At 42.0% G+C, this 21,545-nt stretch overlaps 1 protein-coding gene across 1 annotated transcript; it reads left to right on the forward strand.

Annotated features, from left to right (window-relative positions):
* Nucleotides 1-5,722: 5,722 nt before the first annotated feature.
* abcg1 (ATP-binding cassette, sub-family G (WHITE), member 1) lies at nt 5,723-18,998 on the forward strand. Its single transcript, XM_079678570.1, has 14 exons — nt 5,723-5,848; nt 5,949-6,066; nt 8,572-8,704; nt 8,881-8,931; nt 11,042-11,187; nt 11,847-11,970; nt 12,485-12,599; nt 12,725-12,870; nt 13,263-13,364; nt 14,740-14,908; nt 15,314-15,414; nt 15,920-16,078; nt 17,500-17,618; nt 18,113-18,998. Exons 2-14 carry the CDS (start codon nt 6,011-6,013, stop codon nt 18,339-18,341), a joined length of 1,650 nt encoding a protein of 549 aa, XP_079534696.1. The 5' UTR covers nt 5,723-5,848; nt 5,949-6,010; the 3' UTR covers nt 18,342-18,998.
* Nucleotides 18,999-21,545: the final 2,547 nt, after the last annotated feature.

Below are 21,545 nucleotides of genomic sequence, written 5' to 3' on the forward strand. Positions count from 1 at the left end.
ACCAGGTTGTCAGGTTCAGGTGAACCAGGTTGTGAGGTTCAGGTGAACCAGGTTGTCAGGTTCAGGTGAACCAGGTTGTGAGGTTCAGGTGAACGCAGGTTGTGAGGTTCAGGTGAACCAGGTTGTGAGGTTCAGGTGAACCAGGCTGTGAGGTTCAGGTGAAGGCAGGTTGTGAGGTTCAGGTGAACCAGGTTGTGAGGTTCAGGTGAACCAGGTTGTGAGGTTCAGGTGAACCAGGTTGTGAGGTTCAGGTGAACCAGGTTGTGAGGTTCAGGTGAAGGCAGGTTGTGAGGTTCAGGTGAACCAGGTTGTGAGGTTCAGGTGAACCAGGTTGTGAGGTTCAGGTGAAGGCAGGTTGTGAGGTTCAGGTGAACCAGGTTGTGAGGTTCAGGTGAACCAGGTTGTGAGGTTCAGGTGAACCAGGTTGTGAGGTTCAGGTGAAGGCAGGTTGTGAGGTTCAGGTGAACCAGGTTGTGAGGTTCAGGTGAACCAACTTGTGAGGTTCAGGTGAACCAGGTTGTCAGGTGTTGTTCCTGCAGGACGATACCAGCTCCCTCTGTCTAATGACGGCTTCAGGTTTCTCTTTGTTCTGCAGTTTCACCCAGCGCAGGAGGAGGGCTACCCACAATGCATCAGGGGGAGGGTCCGCTCACACCTGCTCAGGTGAGGGGACCCTCCCCCTGATGCATCGTGGGTAGAATTACTCTATTTTACATGGGACTCTGTCTGGGCCCAAAACTCCTCACTAAAACGACCTTATTTATAAAGGTTCCCTAAACTACTATAATAACTTACAAACTCCCAGAATCATTGAATGTTACACCGGAGACTGAGACCAGACTCTTTAACTGTCTTTATTCTGGTCCCCAAACCAAACACATGGAGAAGCATCTCCAGCAACAACACATGCAGAGTTTAGAGAACATTCAGCAGCTTGAGGAGACATGCAGCGTTTAGAGAGCATTCAGCAGCTTGAGGAGACATGCAGCGTTTACTAAAAGCTGGTCAACTTTATAATCCTGAACGTCACCAAACGCTCCGTGCGTCACTCTTTAGTGTCCCCTGGTCTCCCAGCTGTGTGCGTCACTCTTTAGTGTCCCCTGGTCTCCCAGCTGTGTGCTTCAGTCTTTAGTGTCCCCTGGTCTCCAGCTGTGTGCTTCACTCTTTACTGTCCCCTGGTCTCCCAGCTGTGTGCTTCAGTCTTTTGTGTCCCCTGGTCTCCAGCTGTGTGCGTCACTCTTTAGTGTCCCCTGGTCTCCAGCTGTGTGCTTCACTCTTTACTGTCCCCTGGTCTCCCAGCTGTGTGCGTCACTCTTTAGTGTCCCCTGGTCTCCCAGCTGTGTGCGTCACTCTTTAGTGTCCCCTGGTCTCCCAGCTGTGTGCGTCACTCTTTAGTGTCCCCTGGTCCCCCAGCTGTGTGCGTCACTCTTTAGTGTCCTCCGGTCTCCCAGCTGTGTGCTTCAGTCTTTAGTGTCCCCTGGTCTCCCAGCTGTGTGCGTCAGTCTTTAGTGTCCCCTGGTCTCCCAGCTGTGTGCGTCACTCTTTAGTGTCCCCTGGTCCCCCAGCTGTGTGCGTCACTCTTTAGTGTCCCCTGGTCCCCCAGCTGTGTGCGTCACTCTTTAGTGTCCTCTGGTCTCCCAGCTGTGTGATTCAGTCTTTAGTGTCCCCTTGTCTCCCAGCTGTGTGCGTCACTCTTTAGTGTCCCCAGGTCTACATTGTGTTTTGAGTTTCTTCAGCGTTTTGTATCAGCAGCGTTTGGTTTCTGCAGCTTTTAGTAAACGCTGCCATGTCTCCTCAAGCTGCTGAATGTTCTCTAAACGCTGCATGTCTCCTCAAGCTGCTGAATGTTCTCTAAACGCTGCATGTCTCCTCAAGCTGCTGAATGTTCTCTAAACGCTGCATGTCTCCTCAAGCTGCTGAATGTTCTCTAAACGCTGCATGTCTCCTCAAGCTGCTGAATGTTCTCTAAACGCTGCATGTCTCCTCAAGCTGCTGAATGTTCTCTAAACGCTGCATGTCTCCTCAAGCTGCTGAATGTTCTCTAAACGCTGCATGTCTCCTCAAGCTGCTGAATGTCCTCTAAACGCTGCCATGTCTCCTCAAGCTGCTGAATGTCCTCTGAACGCTGCATGTGTTGTTGCTGGAGATGTTTCGTCACGTGGAACCTTTGGGTTTCTATATCTGCATCCTTTCTGAAGCTGCAGCACGTTTCTCCTGATGGAAGAGTGTTTGCCCCGGTTGGCCACCGGAGGTGTTGGATAATTGAGGGAATCATGTAATTTTAACAGAAGTCGTAATTTCCTCTATAAATTCCACAGATTTTTATCTGGACACTGTTTTCCTGCAGTGCTGTGTGTAGAGTGTGTTCAGTGTGTGTTCAGTGTGTGTTCAGTGTGTGTTCAGTGTGTTCAGTGTGTGTACAGTGTGTGTTCAGTGTGTGTACAGTGTGTTCAGTGTGTGTTCAGTGTGTGTTCAGTGTGTGTTCAGTGTGTTCAGTGTGTGTACAGTGTGTTCAGTGTGTTCAGTGTGTGTTCAGTGTGTTCAGTGTGTGTTCAGTGTGTTCAGTGTGTGTTCAGTGTGTGTTCAGTGTGTGTTCAGTGTGTGTTCAGTGTGTGTACAGTGTGTGTACAGTGTGTTCAGTGTGTGTTCAGTGTGTTCAGTGTGTGTTCAGTGTGTGTTCAGTGTGTGTACAGTGTGTTCAGTGTGTGTACAGTGTGTTCAGTGTGTGTTCAGTGTGTGTTCAGTGTGTGTTCAGTGTGTTCAGTGTGTGTACAGTGTGTTCAGTGTGTGTTCAGTGTGTTCAGTGTGTGTTCAGTGTGTTCAGTGTGTGTTCAGTGTGTGTTCAGTGTGTGTTCAGTGTGTGTTCAGTGTGTGTACAGTGTGTGTACAGTGTGTTCAGTGTGTGTTCAGTGTGTTCAGTGTGTGTTCAGTGTGTGTTCAGTGTGTGTACAGTGTGTTCAGTGTGTTCAGTGTGTGTTCAGTGTGTGTTCAGTGTGTTCAGTGTGTGTACAGTGTGTTCAGTGTGTGTACAGTGTGTGTACAGTGTGTACAGTGTGTTCAGTGTGTGTTCAGTGTGTGTTCAGTGTGTGTTCAGTGTGTGTTCAGTGTGTGTACAGTGTGTTCAGTGTGTGTTCAGTGTGTGTTCAGTGTGTGTACAGTGTGTACAGTGTGTTCAGTGTATGTTCAGTGTGTGTTCAGTGTGTGTTCAGTGTGTGTTCAGTGTGTACAGTGTGTGTTCAGTGTGTGTTCAGTATGTGTACAGTGTGTACAGTGTGTGTTCAGTGTCTGTACAGTGTGTACAGTGTGTGTTCAGTGTGTGTACAGTGTGTACAGTGTGTGTTCAGTGTCTGTACAGTGTGTTCAGTGTGTACAGTGTGTGTACAGGGTGTACAGTGTGTTCAGTGTGTGTTCAGTGTGTGTTCATTGTGTACAGTGTGTATACAGTGTGTGTAAAGTGTGTGTTCAGTGTGTACAGTGTGTGTACAGTGTGTGTACAGGGTGTACAGTGTGTTCAGTGTGTGTTCAGTGTGTGTACAGTGTGTTCAGTGTGTGTACAGTGTGTGTAAAGTGTGTGTTCAGTGTGTACAGTGTGTACAGTGTGTGTACAGTGTGTTCAGTGTGTGTTCAGTGTGTACAGTGTGTACAGTGTGTGTTCAGTGTGTACAGTGTGTACAGTGTGTGTACAGTGTGTACAGTGTGTACAGTGTGTGTACAGTGTGTTCAGTGTGTGTTCAGTGTGTACAGTGTGTTCAGTGTGTGTACAGTGTGTACAGTGTGTACAGTGTGTGTACAGTGTGTTCAGTGTGTGTAAAGTGTGTGTTCAGTGTGTGTACAGTGTGTGTTCAGTGTGTGTACAGTGTGTTCAGTGTGTGTTCAGTGTGTGTTCAGTGTGTGTACAGTGTGTACAGTGTGTACAGTGTGTACAGTGTGTGTTCAGTGTGTGTTCAGTGTGTGTTCAGTGTGTGTACAGTGTGTGTACAGTGTGTACAGTGTGTTTAGTGTGTACAGTGTGTTCAGTGTGTGTTCAGTGTGTGTACAGTGTGTGTAAAGTGTGTGTTCAGTGTGTACAGTGTGTTCAGTGTGTGTAAAGTGTGTGTTCAGTGTGTACAGTTTGTACAGTGTGTGTACAGTGTGTTCAGTGTGTTCAGTGTGTGTACAGTGTGTTCAGTGTGTGTACAGTGTGTGTACAGTGTGTTCAGTGTGTGTACAGTGTGTGTACAGTGTGTACAGTGTGTTCAGTGCGTGTTCAGTGTTACTGTGGGTCAGGTTTAATCTGGTAATCTAGTTCAATCCGTGCAGCAGGTTACCGTCAGGGCAGCAGGTTTCGTCCTTGTTTCATGTTGTTGACATGTTAGAGTCAAAGGTTTCTACAGAGTGAATCTCTTTGTATCTCTTCATAAATCAGCGAATACTGACATAAAGAGTGTTTATGAATGAGGGTGTGAACAGCTTCAGAATATAGAGAGATTACTGCTGAGAGAGGAGGAGAAATAAAAGGAGGTAAAGACATTTGAGCATTTCAGAGAGTAATAATTAGACAAAAAGTTTAATATTTAGACCAAAAACGTTTCAAATATAATTTTCTTTTTATTACAATTTCAAAATGTTAAAGGAATAAGTCATTGAATTCCACGGAAATAATTCAAATAATATTTCTTAGAATAATATTTTAATATTTAATTAAAAAGGTAAAAGAAATCATAGAAAACAACAAATACATTGTTCCAAATTTATTTTTTGTTATATTATTATTTTTAAAGTCTTAAAGGTGGGGTAGGTAAGTTTGAGAAACCGGCTCGAGATACACTTGTTGTTATATTCCATGGAATGCTCTTAACATCCCGATAGCAATGAATATCTGAAGTGCTTTGACAACAAATCCATAAAAAACATGTCATCTCTGGAAGCCGTGGCGCTGTAAAAAGCTCGACCAATCATCTGAGCCGGCTAAAGTAACTGGATGGCCTACCTGCCTGTCAGCCTTCCATCTGTGCACAAACTGATCTCGTGCCCTCATTGGTCATGTGCGCGTTCGTGTGTGTTGGAGGAGGGGCTCTGTGAGGAAGTGGCAGATTTGTCCGGTTGTGTATTTTCAAATTCCAGCGCACTCGAGCTGGTTTCTCCAAGATTACCTACCTCACCTTTAACAATGTCAGAGAAAAGTTTCAATGCATTCAGGAAAACAACCTCTTTAGAAGAAATCAATTTGGAGGCAAAGACATTTGAGAAACATTTTAGAGAGAAGAAGTTAAAATATTAAAGAGAGAAAATCGAGAATCTGGAGGAATAATTATGATTTAGCAGAAATTATTCAAATTAACATTCCAGAGTACATTTTCAAATATTTTATGAAAAACAATCAGAAAAACGTTTTTGTCGGTAAAGTTTTTAGAAAACAGCCTCTTGAGATCTGGATTGTAAAATGCCTACATGTTGTTACTGCGCAGGTTCAACTGTAACCAACAGACATCACTTCTGACATTAACACAGTCATTTATACTCTCCTGTAACCTTCGATGTATGTCAGGAAACTGTTTGTTGGTTTTGCTTTGTAGTTATGGATCTGCCATGTCATCAGGATCAGAATACCTTTATTAGTCCCACGGAGGGGAAATGCATTGTTACCACAGAAAAAAGTTTAAAAAAGAGGATTGAGCAGCCAAGTATATATTGAATTTATTAACGGCATATATATATATTTCACATATTGCACATAGTTGGTTGGTATTGAACACCAAGGAGTCATCACTGAGAAACATCAATAGACTTAGTGTTTACATTTTCATATATTACAAGTTCTCTGAAATACCACTACAGTAATCAGAGTTTTTCAAAATTGAAGCTGAAGGTGCGTTCAGGTGTCAGGTTCCTGAGAAAGCTGCAGGTGATACCTGAGCGGGGGGGGGGGGGGGGGGAACACCTGCTCACTGGATGTGTCTGTGCTTCAGGTTACAAGACACTGCTCAGAGGGATTTCTGGGAAGTTCACCAGCGGGGACCTGGTGGCCATCATGGGGCCCTCAGGAGCCGGGAAGTCCACCCTGATGAACATCCTGGCCGGGTACAGGTGGGTACTCACTGCATACCCACTCTATGCTCACTCTATGCTCACTCTATACTCACTGCATACCTCCAGTAAGAGCAATTACTATTTCTATAGCACTTATAGGAATATCCTGTAACAATGCCTGAGTGTTAGAGCGCCCTCTGGTGGCCCAGGAGAAAATCACCCAGCTTTGAGAACACTTCGCCACCACCACCCGAAGTATATAAAAACCTCAGAAAATGCTATAAACTCAAAGAAAGAAACACTCACAATGTAATATAAATAATTATTTTCAATATGAACAATATTTCATACACGATTAGAATAACATCTATCTTGAGGTCAGCGGCTGATAGACTGTGAAAGGCATTTGAATTGGGCTGTTTATAGCCACATAATGTTAAGAGGTAAACAACACTCAGAGGCTGTGAAGGAGGTCTGCTCCATGCTGGGTGTTCCCTGCTGCAGACTGATAACAGGAGATATAGTTCATGGCAGAGATGGCAAGAGTACACACATCCTTTACTCAAGTAGAAGTACACACATCCTTTACTCAAGTAGAAGTACACACATCCTTTACTCAAGCAGAAGTACACACATCCTTTCCTCAAGTAGAAGTACAGATACTCGCGTTTAAAAATACTCTGGTGAAAGTAGAAGTATTGACTAAACTTCTTTACTCAAGTAAAAGTAAAGAGGCTTTGAAATGTACTTCAGTAAAAAGTACCCATAACTAGCAGCTGTTTTAAAGAGTACCTGACCTCCCTTTATATTAATAGAACAATAATCAGGGTTCTTACAAAAATACTTCAAAGTCAAATTAAAGCACTTTTCAAGCTTTTCAATCCTCTTACAGCTGTTGTAAATTTCATATTTATATACACATACTTATACTCAAATGATTATTAACCTACCTCACATTAAATCAGATGTTCTTTATGCTGTAAACAACCACATGTGTGTTTCATAATAGCATTCTACACAAGGATGACACATTAAAGAAAAGAAAACCAAGTTTAATATTTCAAAATGAGTGATCTGTACGTAGCATCCCATATAACCAGGCTGAGCCAATATACAACAATCAGCCAAATAACTTTTCAATACATTATTGATTACTATTTTTGAGGTAATTTTGGGTTGGCAGTAAACATAAGTCAGAGGTAAATGTTGTACTTTTCCTCCACTCCATGTATGTAATCCCTTGAGTTACTTCTCAGATGTGGATGAATGATGTGAAATCTAATCAAGTGTTAAATCAGACTTTAGTTCCACCTGGAGTAAATCCACCAGCTACCCTGCAGTATACAAAGTCATTCAAACTAGCTGCACCTTTACCAGCTTTGAGAACACTTTCATGATCAATCATTATAAAACATATCATATATATTATTCTGAAATGGACCAATCTGCACAATGACTACTTTCACTGTCTTTCACTATATTTTGATGAGAATACTTTTATACTTTTACTTGAGGAACATTTTGACTGCAGGACTTTTACTGTAACAGAGTATTCCTACACTCTGGTACTTCTACTTTTACTCAAGTACAAGATCTGAGTACTTCTACTTTTACTCAAGAACAAGATCTGAGTACTTCTACTTTTACTCAAGTACAAGATCTGAGTACTTCTACTTTTACTCAAGAACAAGATCTGAGTACTTCTACTTTTACTCAAGTACAAGATCTGAGTACTTCTACTTTTACTCAAGAACAAGATCTGAGTACTTCTACTTTTACTCAAGAACAAGATCTGAGTACTTCTACTTTTACTCGAGTACACGATCTGAGTACTACTACTTTTACTCAAGAACAAGATCAGAGTACTTCTACTTTTATTCAAGTACAAGATCTGAGTACTTCTACTTTTACTCAAGTACCAGATCTGAGTACTTCTACTTTTACTCAAGAACAAGATCTGAGTACTTCTACTTTTACTCAAGAACAAGATCTGAGTACTTCTACTTTTACTCAAGATCTGAGTACTTCTACTTTTACTCAAGTACAAGATCTGAGTACTTCTACTTTTACTCAAGTACAAGATCTGAGTACTTCTACTTTTACTCAAGTACAAAATCTAAGTACTTCTACTTTTACTCAAGTACAAGATCTGAGTACTTCTACTTTTACTCAAGAACAAGATCTGAGTACTTCTACTTTTACTCAAGAACAAGATCTGAGTACTTCTACTTTTACTCAAGTACAAAATCTGAGTACTTCTACTTTTACTCAAGTACAAGATCTGAGTACTTATCCCCCCTCTGTGTATGTGTACTGTGTGTACTGTGTGTACTGTGTGTACTGTGTGTAATGTGTGTACTGTGTGTAACGTGTGTACTGTGTGTACTGTGTGTACTGTGTGTAATGTGTGTACTGTGTGTACTGTGTGTAATGTGTGTACTGTGTGTACTGTGTGTAATGTGTGTACTGTGTGTACTGTGTGTACTGTGTGTACTGTGTGTAATGCGTGTACTGCGTGTACTGTGTGTACTGTGTGTACTGTGTGTACTGTGTGTCCTGCAGACAGACAGGGATGAAGGGGGAGATCCTGATCAACAATCTGCCCAGAGACCTGAGATCCTTCCGGAAGGTTTCCTGTTACATCATGCAGGACGACATGCTGCTGCCGCACCTCAGCGTGCAGGAGGCCATGATGGTACTGTGCAGTACAAGTACACGCATTACTGTGTTACTGCAGTACAAGTACACGCATTACTGTGTTACTGCAGTACAAGTGCACACAATACTGTGTTACTGCAGTACAAGTACACACAATACTGTGTTACTGCTGTTAAAGTACATGCAATACTGTGTTCTCTTTACTCTCTGCAGGTCTCTGCTAACCTGAAACTGCAGAAGAAGAAGGAGGCTCGCAGAGAAATGGTGTGTGTGTGTGTGTGTGTGTGTGTGTGTGTGTGTGCAGAGCCGGCCCGACCCATTAAGCGACATAAGCGGCCGCTTAGGGCCCCGCAGCCACTAAGGGGCCCCCTAGCAAAAAAAAAAAAAAATTAAAATCTTTTTAGTTTTTATTTAAAAAATAAATAAATCTCAGTACACCGTCGCCTTGACAAGTATCTTTAATTAATTGTGTTAATATGCCTAGATTGCCTACTCTCAAAGTAATGTATTATATTATTGAGTCAATAATATAATACATTAACGGTGCTTTACCTGAACCTCATCATGACACAAGAGAGGACGGCAGGATTGTAATTTCCCGTGTTCAGTGAATGCAACAGAGGCAAGACACCAGACCAACCAGAGATTTGAATGGAAATAAACATCTGTCTTATTGGCTGACAGGTACCTATCATGTGAGCCGTGACAAGGTTTAAAATAAACTGTCAGTCGGACTCAGAGTTTTTGAAGATGGACATAAGAAAACATTTTCTTAAAAAATACGACAATTCTCAAGTGGTGGTTCACACAACAACCCCAGAGCCACCACTTGAGCCAGGAGAAATTACAGCTACGTTGACGTTACTTTGAATCGCGGGGGTAAGCTAAACCGTTAGCAAGTAGCTATAGCTACCCAGATATATTAAATAAACACTTTGTCATACAATCTAAATGTAATGTTTTTTAGCGTTACCTGGTGATTTCAAAGAAAGCTCTCTGGGAAATGTTGACTTACTGTCAGTGTTCGACATGAAGCTAGAAGCTACCTTACAGTACACAGTTGATCCTGAGTCCTGTCAGTTAAAGTGTTTCACAGTTAGCTTAGCTAAGCATCAACCTAGCACTGAAATATATGGATGTTATTTGACAGTATTTCTGAGAAAAAGCTGAAATGGTGGCATGCAACTGCTTTACGTGTCGACAGCATGTTTGAATGTATTTGCAGCAGTAAATGTGGCTGTTTGGCCACTGACGTTGCCATAACAACACTGGAATTTAAATGTGCAACCTCTTTTTGTGACAGATTTTTGCAAGAAATTATAATTCTTCTGAATGATATTCCTATTGCCAGCTAGTTTCTATGTGAACATTATATGATGGACAGCCAGAGAGAATAAATGAAAAAGAGTTATGAAATACTATATGACAAAACAAGAATACAGTTTAAGTGATTTGTAAAATATCCATAAAGAAAAATCTGTTTACAGTTCTGTTTCATATGGGTGTTGAGATATGTATCCATAGATCTCTAAAATGTTTCTCTCAAAGTGCACCAGATTGATGCTTTTAAATTTAATATTTTTAAAAAAATCTTCCCGGGGGAGCATGCCCCCGGACCCCCCTTGAGGAGGTGAGGACCCCCTTAGACGATGTTAGGTCCACGGTGTTTACATGCTTATTTATACAATATGTGTGCTTATGCTAACATCATAAGACAAAAGTTGGTTCCGTGTTGTGTGTAGTGAGAACGCGCTAGAGTGAGGGGGCCCCCAAGCCAAAGCTTGCTTAGGGCCCCCAAAGGTCTAGGGCCGGCCCTGTGTGTGTGTGTGTGTGTGTGTGTGTGTGTGTGTGTGTGTGTGTGTGTGTGTGTGTGTGTGTGTGTGTGTGTGTGTGTGTGTGTGTGTGTGTGTGTGTGTGTGTGTGTGTGTGTGTGTGTGTGTGTGTGTGTGTGTGTGTGTGGCCTAGCATTACTATACTTGTGGGGACCTACATCTGTTTACACAGTCACGTGTGGGGACTGGCTTCCCTTATGGGGACAAAATGGAGGTCTCATGAGGGGAATCATTAATTTTAGGGTGAAGACTTGGTTAGGATTAGGCATGTGTTGGTTATGGTTAAGGTTAAGTCTCCAGGAAATGTATGTAAGTCAATGTAATGTCCCCTGAAGTGATGTATACATGGTATGTGTGTGTGTGTGTGTGTGTGTGTGTGTGTGTGTGTGTGTGTGTGTGTGTGTGTGTGTGTGTGTGTGTGTGTGTGTGTGTGTGTGTGTGTGTGTGTGTGTGTGTGTGTGTGTGTGTGTGTGTGTGTGTGTGTGTGTGTGTGTGTGTGTGTGTGTGTGTGTGTGTGTGTGTGTGTGTGTGTGTGTGTGCAGGTGAAGGACATCCTGGTGGCTCTGGGTCTTCTGGACTGCGCTCTCACCCGGACGTCTCACCTGTCGGGGGGGCAGAGGAAGAGGCTGGCCATCGCTCTGGAGCTCGTCAACAATCCGCCCGTCATGTTCTTCGACGAGCCCACCAGGTGAATATTAACATAACAAAAAGAATGAGAGTAAAAATAAGAATACAATAAGATAAGAATACAAACATAAAATAATATGAAAATAAGTATACATTTAAATAATTTGAAATGAATACAATGTTAATATTACGGCGCCCCTAAAAGGTCATGAAAAAAAAAAGAGACAAAGTTAATTTCAAGTTACTTTCTTGAAAGTAACTTGAAAGTTACCGGTGTGTGTTTATGTGTGCGCTTGTGTGTGCGCTTGTGTGTGTGTGTGTGTGTGTGTGTGTGTGTGTGTGTGTGTGTGTGTGTGTGTGTGTGTGTGTGTGTGTGTGTGTGTGTGTGTGTGTGTGTGCGTGTGTGTGTGTGTGTGTGTGTGTGTGTGTGTGTGTGTGTGTGTGTGTATGTGTGCGTGTGTGTGTGTGTGTGTGTGTGTGTGTATGTGTGCGCTTGTGTGTGTGTGTGTGTGTGTGTGTGTGTGTGTGTATGTGTGCGCTTGTGTGTGTGTGTGTGTGTGTGTGTGTGTGTGTGTGTGTGTGTGTGTGTGTGTGTGTGTGTGTGTGTGTGTGTGTGTGTGTGTGTGTGTGTGTGTGTGTGTGTGTGTGTGTGTGTGTGTGTGTATGTGTGTGTGTGTGTGTGTGTGTGTGTGTATGTGTGCGCTTGTGTGTGTGTATCAGTGGTCTGGACAGCTCGTCCTGTTTCCAGGTCCTCTCCCTGCTGAAGGCTCTCGCTCAGGGGGGAAGGACCGTCGTCTGCACCATCCACCAACCTAGCGCCAAACTGTTCGAACTGTTCGACAAGGTACACACACACACACACACACACACCCACACACACACACACACACACACACACACACACACACACACACACACACACACACACACACACACACACACACACTAAATAAAGTCTTTGTTGACCTAACTGCTTTCTTTTATACACAGTAGTGATGTCCCAGCACCGGTGAAATTAAACGATGCTCGTTGCCATTTAAATGAAACATCACCTTGTCACATGACTTCACGTCACCACCGCTAAGCTAAAGGTGGCTAATGTTGGTCGGATGACATTTAGTCGTCTCATTTAGACACTTGTTAGCAACCTCCATTTTTGTATTTACCAGTGGGGTATTTACTGACATATTTTATGTCGTAGAACAAAAATCTCCTCAGCTTGTGTTAACCACAAACTTTATTTCAGCATAACAACCAAGAACACATTCAGGAAACCTTTGAAGAGGAAACAGGAAGTGATGTATGATGCCGTTTTATATATCCTGTATGATTGATGGTGTGTAATGTGTGTGTTGCAGCTGTATGTGCTGAGTCAGGGTCAGTGTATCTACAGGGGTAAGGTCTCCAGGCTGGTTCCCTACCTGAGGGAGCTCGGACTGAACTGCCCCACCTACCACAACCCTGCTGACTTTGGTGAGTCTACATCTTGAATTATACTCCAATCAGAATCATCAATTCCTTTATTAGAAATGTACAGTGTTTCAGCAAAAGAGACAAGTACAAAGGATGTGTGTACTTTTGCCATCTCTGGTGTTCAGTGATGGAGGTGGCGTCCGGAGAGCACGGGGATCAGATGGAGCGCCTGGTGACGGCCGTGCTGGACAGGAAGTGGGAGAAGGACGATCAGATGGAGCTGAACGGAGACACTAACCTCCACCCGCTCCCGTGGCAGGGCACAGAGGAGGTGAAAAAAACGAGTTTGTGTAAACATTGATCTGAGAAATATAATATAATTGGAATTTCCAAGACATTTGCAAGAAAAAAATAAAATATTCAAAATAAAAATTGTTTATGTAACGGATATGAACAAGAACCCGCACTTCATTACTGGCATTGACACGATTATTTTGATGTTATAAGTTTTGTTAAATATGCTAAAGAGGCGTTATGTAATGCGAACTAAGACAAATAAACTCTGATGTGGATTTAGATGTTTTCTTTCAACCAATCAGAAAGCAGACATGTTACTGAAGCCCAAAACCACTTTAAAAACAGGTTGTGTGTCGGCCTCTCATGAGCGAGAGGTCGTTTGTATTTAACGTCTTTGTTTGTTATTTTGATCTCTTGTTGTCTCAGGAGAGGTCTTCGTCTGAAGGTTGTCACAGTTTCTCAGCCAGCTGCATGACTCAGTTCTCCATCCTCTTCAGAAGAACCTTCCTCAGCATCCTCCGAGACTCAGTGAGAGAACAGCAACCCTCATAACGCTGACTCATGACAGGGTTCAGGACTCATAATGCTGACTCATGACAGGGTTCAGGACTCATAATGCTGATTCAGGGTTCAGGACTCATAATGCTGATTCAGGGTTCAGGACTCATAATGCTGACTCAGGGTTCAGGACTCATAATGCTGACTCAGGGTTCAGGACTCATAATGCTGATTCAGGGTTCAGGACTCATAATGCTGACTCAGGGTTCAGGACTCATAATGCTGACTCATGACAGGGTTCAGGACTCATAATGCTGATTCAGGGTTCAGGACTCATAATGCTGACTCAGGGTTCAGGACTCATAATGCTGACTCAGTTCAGGGTTCAGGACTCATAATGCTGACTCAGGGTGCAGGACTCATAATGCTGACTCAGGGTTCAGGACTCATAATGCTGACTCAGGGTTCAGGACTCATAATGCTGACTCAGGGTTCAGGACTCATAATGCTGACTCAGGTCAGGGTTCAGGACTCATAATGCTGACTCAGGTCAGGGTTCAGGACTCATAATGCTGACTCAGGGTTCAGGACTCATAATGCTGACTCAGGGTTCAGGACTCATAACGCTGACTCATGTCAGGGTTCAGGACTCATAATGCTGACTCAGGGTTCAGGACTCATAACGCTGACTCATGTCAGGGTTCAGGACTCATAATGCTGACTCAGGGTTCAGGACTAATAATGCTGACTCAGGGTTCAGGACTCATAATGCTGACTCAGGGTTCAGGACTCATAATGCTGACTCAGGGTTCAGGACTCATAATGCTGACTCAGGTCAGGGTTCAGGACTCATAATGCTGACTCAGGGTGCAGGACTCATAATGCTGACTCAGGTCAGGGTTCAGGACTCATAATGCTGACTCAGGGTTCAGGACTCATAATGCTGACTCAGGGTTCAGGACTCATAATGCTGACTCAGGTCAGGGTTCAGGACTCATAATGCTGACTCAGGTCAGGGTTCAGGACTCATAATGCTGACTCAGGTCAGGGTTCAGGACTCATCATGCTGAGTCAGGTCAGGGTTCAGGACTCATAATGCTGAGCCAGGTCAGGGTTCAGGACTCATAATGCTGAGCCAGGTCAGGTCTCAGGACTCATAATGCTGACTCAGGGTTCAGGACTCATCATGCTGAGCCAGGTCAGGGTTCAGGACTCATAATGCTGACTCAGGGTTCAGGACTCATCATGCTGAGCCAGGTCAGGGTTCAGGACTCATAATGCTGACTCAGGGTTCAGGACTCAGGGTTCAGGACTCATAATGCTGAATCATGTCAGGGTGTTAGGACTAAATTCTGACTTGTGTAAAAGCTGCAGTAACTAACCCCCGCTCTGATTGGTGGAGCAGGTGCTGACTCACCTGAGGATCTCCTCTCACATCGGGATCGGCGTTCTGATTGGTCTGCTGTACCTGGGCATCGGGAACGAGGCGAAGAAAGTCCTCAGTAACTCTGGCTTCCTCTTCTTCTCCATGCTGTTCCTCATGTTCGCTGCTCTGATGCCCACCGTGCTCACATGTGAGTCCCAACAACACACAAGTATCACACCACAGTTTGAGGTACTAGTACTTTAAGAGAGTATCAGTGAGAGAGTATCTTCTCACACTATCTTACACTTCTACCCTGTGGAGTCATAGAAATACAGAGTGGGGAGAAGTACTCAGATCTTGTACTTGTGTAAAAGTATAATTACCAGAGTGTAGGAATACTCTGTTACAGTAAAAGTCCTCCATTCAAATCTGTAAAGTAACTATAGGTATTAAATAAATGCAGTGTAGTAAAAGTACACCATTTAATTATAATATTTACAACTTCTAAAAGTTTCCCTCCTCTCATACTCGCTTCTTCTTGTTGGTGGATATGTGTTTATTTTAGGAGAAATCTTTTTTTGTGTTTGACGTGTGATTGTTGTTTGTTCGTCAGTTCCTCTGGAGATGGGAGTGTTTCTGAGGGAACACCTGAACTACTGGTACAGTCTGAAGGCGTATTACCTGGCCAAGACCATGGCGGACGTCCCATTCCAGGTAGAATACAATTTGAGAATACATTTGACACATTACATTTTTTCTTGTTTTGTTCGCTCCTCATTGTCTGTTTTGTTTTGTCTGTCCACCATGTACAGCGACCTTGGGTCCCGTGAAAGGCGCTTTATAAATTCCATTTCTTATCATTATTAACGTCTGAGAAAAATATTTATTAAAAAAATTGAGGACAAATTTGGGAATAAAGTAAAACATTTGATAATAATTTTTACAAATTGAAGAACATTTTGAAAAAAATTGAAAAAGGAAAAAACTTAAGATTTCAAAAAAAAATTCAGATTTATTTTTTCATAACAATGAAAAAAAAAGAATTTTTCTTTTTGAGAACACTTTTTTTTATAAATAGAAAAAAAAAAAATTCAACAATAAAGTAAAGATTTGGATAAAAAAGTTGTACGTCTTTTTAAGATTCTGACGTTTTAAGAGGGTTTACGGTTTCACTTTTTTTTCAATAATAAAAACTAGTGTTTTGTAAAATGATGTCCAGGTGGTGTTCCCGGTGGTGTACTGCAGCATCGTGTACTGGATGACGGCTCAGCCTCCAGACGCCGGACGCTTCTTCCTCTTCCTGTCTCTCGGGGTCCTCACCTCGCTGGTGGCTCAGAGTCTGGGGCTGCTCATCGGAGCCGCATCCACCTCGCTGCAGGTAACCTGAACTCACCTGTACATGAACTCATCTGAACTCACCTGTACCTGAACTCATCTGAACTCACCTGTACCTGAACTCACCTGTACCTGAACTCACCTGAACTCACCTGTACCTGAACTCATCTGAACTCACCTGTACCTGAACTCATCTGAACTCACCTGTACCTGAACTCACCTGTACCTGAACTCACCTGAACTCACCTGTACCTGAACTCACCTGTACCTGAACTCACCTGAACTCACCTGTACCTGAACTCACAGCCAAAGTGAGAGCGTGGGAGCGAGCGAGAGAGAGAGGGAGAGAGGGAGAGAGAGAGAGAGATAGGGCACACTGGTACCGACTATTGTTGTCGTTAGCATCTGGTGCTAGCTGTGCTAACGGATATAAGAAGATGTTTCTACAAGAAGGTAGAGGGAGAGCTCTCCTGTCAGACTGAGAGGCTCAGTGAGGTAAAGGACTCTGAGGGTTTAGATAGTTCACTTTAGTCTAAGTTATCTCAGAGGGTCTCAAACGTTTTGATCACAATTTATGTAAACAAATATTTCCAAGGCACACCTTTATAATTAATAGGATAAATAAAAACAAGTTTGAAATGATTCCAATGTATACTATAGGACAGTAAACCAAAAATATCGTAAGCATAAATACATGTTAACTAGGTAAAATAAGATATAAATGAACAACCAAACTAAAATACGCATACACATACTTATTTGATCTTTTTCATATGGGTGTTTAGAGTTGTACCCCCTAGATCTAGTCTCTAGTAATTGTGTGCTCAAAGTGCACCAGATTGAAGCATTTTGCTTTAAAACGTTAAAACAAATCTTCCCGAGAGGATGTGACGTCCACACCCCATTTAAAACATGTTCATACAACACTGAATACATTTGAAGCCTTCTTTGTGTATATAACCAACATGTCAATACGTTTCTGTTTTTGTAGTTTGTTGGTCTTTTGTAGAGATTTTTCATTTATTCTTTATATATTCTATTGTGTGTTCCTAGGATATTCTATTGGTCTTTATCTTTTCTACTGTCCTGTAGGCCTAAATCAACCTGGGCTCCCCTGTACCTGAACTCACATTAACTCACTTGTACCTGAACTCACCTGCACTGGACTCCCCTGCACCTAAACCCACCTGTACCTGAACTCACCTGTCCTCAGCTGCACCTGAACTCACCCGAACTGGACTCCCCTGCACCTAAACCCACCTGTACCTGAACTCACCTGTCCTCAGCTGCACCTGAACTCACCCGAACTGGACTCCCCTGCACCTAAACCCACCTGTACCTGAACTCACCTGTCCTCAGCTGCACCTGAACTCACCTGAACTGACGTGTGTGTGTTTAACTGCTGACCTGTTATCTGTAACGTTGGTGTATTTAAATGTCTCTCCTGGTTTGTTTTTCCTGCAGGTGGCGACGTTCGTTGGTCCGATCACAGCGATCCCAGTTCTTCTGTTTTCTGGTTTCTTTGTCAGTTTCGACACCATCCCCTGGTACCTGCAGTGGATATCATACATCTCCTACATCAGGTGGGGGCGCTGTTTCCTTACAGCACAGAGAGAAGAAGTATCTCATTGTGATATAATGACACTTTGCATATACTTTCACTAAAAAGGTGGAACTTTAGGGATAAAAAACTGAAAAATCTAATATGAAGAAAAACTCCTTTCTATGAGATTCTGCTATGTATTCAGTGTATGAGTACGTAGCAGCATTTAAACAGCTGAGCGAACTTATCAAGGTTTTGAGATATTATGTTTCCCTACGTGTTCCCCGTTACGGTCATTTTCTACTGTCTTAAACCTTTCCTTAGAATAGAATGAATTATTATTATTAATTTTTATTATAAAAAACATGTTTTGCACATAAATATGTTTATGATTATTGCACAGAAGAAGAGAAGTGTATATATTGCACATCACAGGTTTATTGCAAAAGATCTCAACTTCTATTGTCGTGTTTAACGCTGATCTGAAACATGTCTGCGGGTTTCAAACCAATCTGCTTCCTGTCCGTGTCCCAGGTACGGCTTTGAGGGCGTCATCCTGTCCATCTACAGTCTGGACCGCGAGGACCTGCACTGCGACGCCGCAGAAACCTGCCACTTCCAGAAGTCCGACGCCATCCTGAAGGAGCTGGACATGCTGGACGCCAAACTGTACCTGGACTTCATCGTTCTCGCCATCTTCTTCTTCTCGCTCAGGCTCATCGCATACTTCGTCCTGCGGTACAAGATCAGCGCCGAGAGGTAGAGCCCCACGAAGCCGTTAGCGTTTCGTTAAAAGACTGCGGGAATACAGTTTCTACTGATACGTTTTTCTAAATCTGATGTAAATGGACAAGGATTAGTGCCGGACATGAGGGGATCAAGAGGAGTTCTGTTTTGAGAAACGTTTAAAAAATAAAGTCCACTTTTTGAGAATAACGTTGAAAATGTGAGAAAACTACATTTGAAAGTAAAGTCATAAATGCTGAGAATGAAGTCGACATGTCAGGATAAAAGAATAATGGGATTAAAGACAATAGCAACAGAAATGTCGATAAAGATGTTGATATGCCAAGTATATACTTATATACATTTAAAGAACGAAGTAGAAAGATCATGAATAAAGTAGAATTTTTGGGAGGAAAATCCAGAATGAATTCAAATTGGAGATAACATTTATGAAAATAATTCAACATTTGAAAATCAGATTATCCTAAAAAATATGAGAAAAGAATTGTGGAAGAAATTGAGAACAATTTTGAGTAAAAATGTGAACATTCGTGAATAAAGTCAACATTTTGAGAATGAAGTTGAACATTTGAAAACAAATTTATAAATATTTGTTTGTAGATATCTTAAAGATTTTGAAGTTCTTAAAGGGTTTTAGGTTTTAATTTTCACAGAAAGATGAAACCTTGTTCTTGTAAAACTAAATTCTGCCAGCAGAGGGCAGCACTGCCTCAGGTCCTTCAACACAAAGTAAATATATAATTGTGAACACTGTGTTGTTTTGATGAATAAAAATGAACTTTAATCAGTGCTTTTCAAACATTTATTTCTTATTTCTCGCATGGAAACATTTTAGATTGCCTCCATACATGTTTACCTTATATCATTTGAAATAACATCTTATTTGTATTACCTTATTGTTAACTGACCTCAAATGAAGTTATCAATAATAATAATAGAAATAATACATGTTATAGACAGATATAGGACTCGAATCCTTTATGGAGGTTTTGCATTTATTTTGAATGTTTTTGAATTTGAAAAAAATAAATCCCTAAAAGTAATTTAAATAAAATTATTAGGGATTGCATTAGGGACTGTTCACATGCAGCCGAGCTCAAATCCACACACTGATTTCTCGTTGCACCGAATCACTCCAATATCGTGGAAAATCGGCCAAGCTATTTTTTTACTTGGAAGTGTAACAGGTCGCCATTTTCAGTATGTTGTCTGTGTATAAGTTAAGTGTATGTGTAAACTGTGTATTTGCACATGTGCTCATATGTTATTGTCTTTTATCGTGTACTTGGTCGTTTCTATGATTTGTATCGGTTGTGGAACAGCAGGACAGAGTCCAGAACTCATTTCCTTTTGGGGATAATAAAGTTTATCGTATCAATTCTAAACTTTTTGTGTGTGTCCGAGGGGAGGTTGTCACTGGCCTCTGATTGGTCTCACTGGTCCTCGCCTCGGGGGGATAAGTGGAAACTGTTAAACGTAGCAACAGGACAAACATACATGCTGACGGCCAGCTGACCTCTGACCTCAGGGACTTCATTAACACGGTGATGATGCAACCCCCCCCCCTCCCAATACCAAGAGAGGTTGCATCAGCTACACAAGAAAAATGTTTTTGTACTTCACTTTTCATTTTATATTTAATATATCAGACACTTTTATCTTGAATAGCTTACAATAATTCCTAAGATCTCCAACTTTATATAATGGATGCACTGATTCTGGGCCGATACCAACGTTTCTTTTCATTTTTTTCTGACTAATCCCCAAATAATGGACTTGCCAGCTCATAAAGACCTGTTGAGAACACAAAATAGTTCCCCAGAGTTTTACATTAGAAATGTATAGTATGGCTTCCAAGTAAAAAATAGCTTGGCCGATTTTCCATGATATTGGAGCAATTCGGTGCAACGAGAAATCAGTGTGTGGATTTGAGCTCGCAAAAAGGTGGCATGTGAACAGTCCCTAATGCAAACTGCAAATATCACTTTTATTCAGAAAATAAAGGTAATTCCGGTACTAACGGAAACACTGGTCCCATTATATAATATGTCCTATGCAGTATAATATCAGTTATGAAATTAGGAATGTAAGAGTCCTCTCCTGCTGATGTTCAGGTGTATATCAGTATGTAGTGTCTCTACTTTAAAGAGTCCTCTCCTGCTGATGTTCAGGTGTATATCAGTATGTAGTGTCTCTACTTTAAAGAGTCCTCTCCTGCTGATGTTCAGGTGTATATCAGTATGTAGTGTCTCTACTTTAAAGAGTCCTCTCCTGCTGATGTTCAGGTGTATATCAGTATGTAGTGTCTCTACTTTAAAGAGTCCTCTCCTGCTGATGTTCAGGTGTATATCAGTATGTAGTGTCTCTACTTTAAAGAGTCCTCTCCTGCTGATGTTCAGGTGTATATCAGTATGTAGTGTCTCTACTTTAAAGAGTCCTCTCCTGCTGATGTTCAGGTGTATATCAGTATGTAGTGTCTCTACTTTAAAGAGTCCTCTCCTGCTGATGTTCAGGTGTATATCAGTATGTAGTGTCTCTACTTTAAAGAGTCCTCTCCTGCTGATGTTCAGGTGTATATCAGTATGTAGTGTCTCTACTTTAAAGAGTCCTCTCCTGCTGATGTTCAGGTGTATATCAGTATGTAGTGTCTCTACTTTAAAGAGTCCTCTCCTGCTGATGTTCAGGTGTATATCAGTATGTAGTGTCTCTACTTTAAAGAGTCCTCTCCTGCTGATGTTCAGGTGTATATCAGTATCTAGTGTCTCTACTTTAAAGAGTCCTCTCCTGCTGATGTTCAGGTGTATATCAGTATGTAGTGTCTCTACTTTAAAGAGTCCTCTCCTGCTGATGTTCAGGTGTATATCAGTATGTAGTGTCTCTACTTTAAAGAGTCCTCTCCTGCTGATGTTCAGGTGTATATCAGTATGTAGTGTCTCTACTTTAAAGAGTCCTCTCCTGCTGATGTTCAGGTGTATATCAGTATGTAGTGTCTCTATTTTAAAGAGTCCTCTCCTGCTGATGTTCAGGTGTATATAAGTATGTAGTGTCTCTACTTTAAAGAGTCCTCTCCTGCTGATGTTCAGGTGTATATCAGTATCTAGTGTCTCTACTTTAAAGAGTCCTCTCCTGCTGATGTTCAGGTGTATATCAGTATGTAGTGTCTCTACTTTAAAGAGTCCTCTCCTGCTGATGTTCAGGTGTATATCAGTATGTAGTGTCT

The sequence above is a fragment of the Notothenia rossii genome, assembly GCF_949606895.1.
Source record: "Notothenia rossii genome assembly, chromosome: 4".
In the NCBI taxonomy this organism is placed as follows: Eukaryota; Metazoa; Chordata; class Actinopteri; order Perciformes; family Nototheniidae; genus Notothenia; species Notothenia rossii.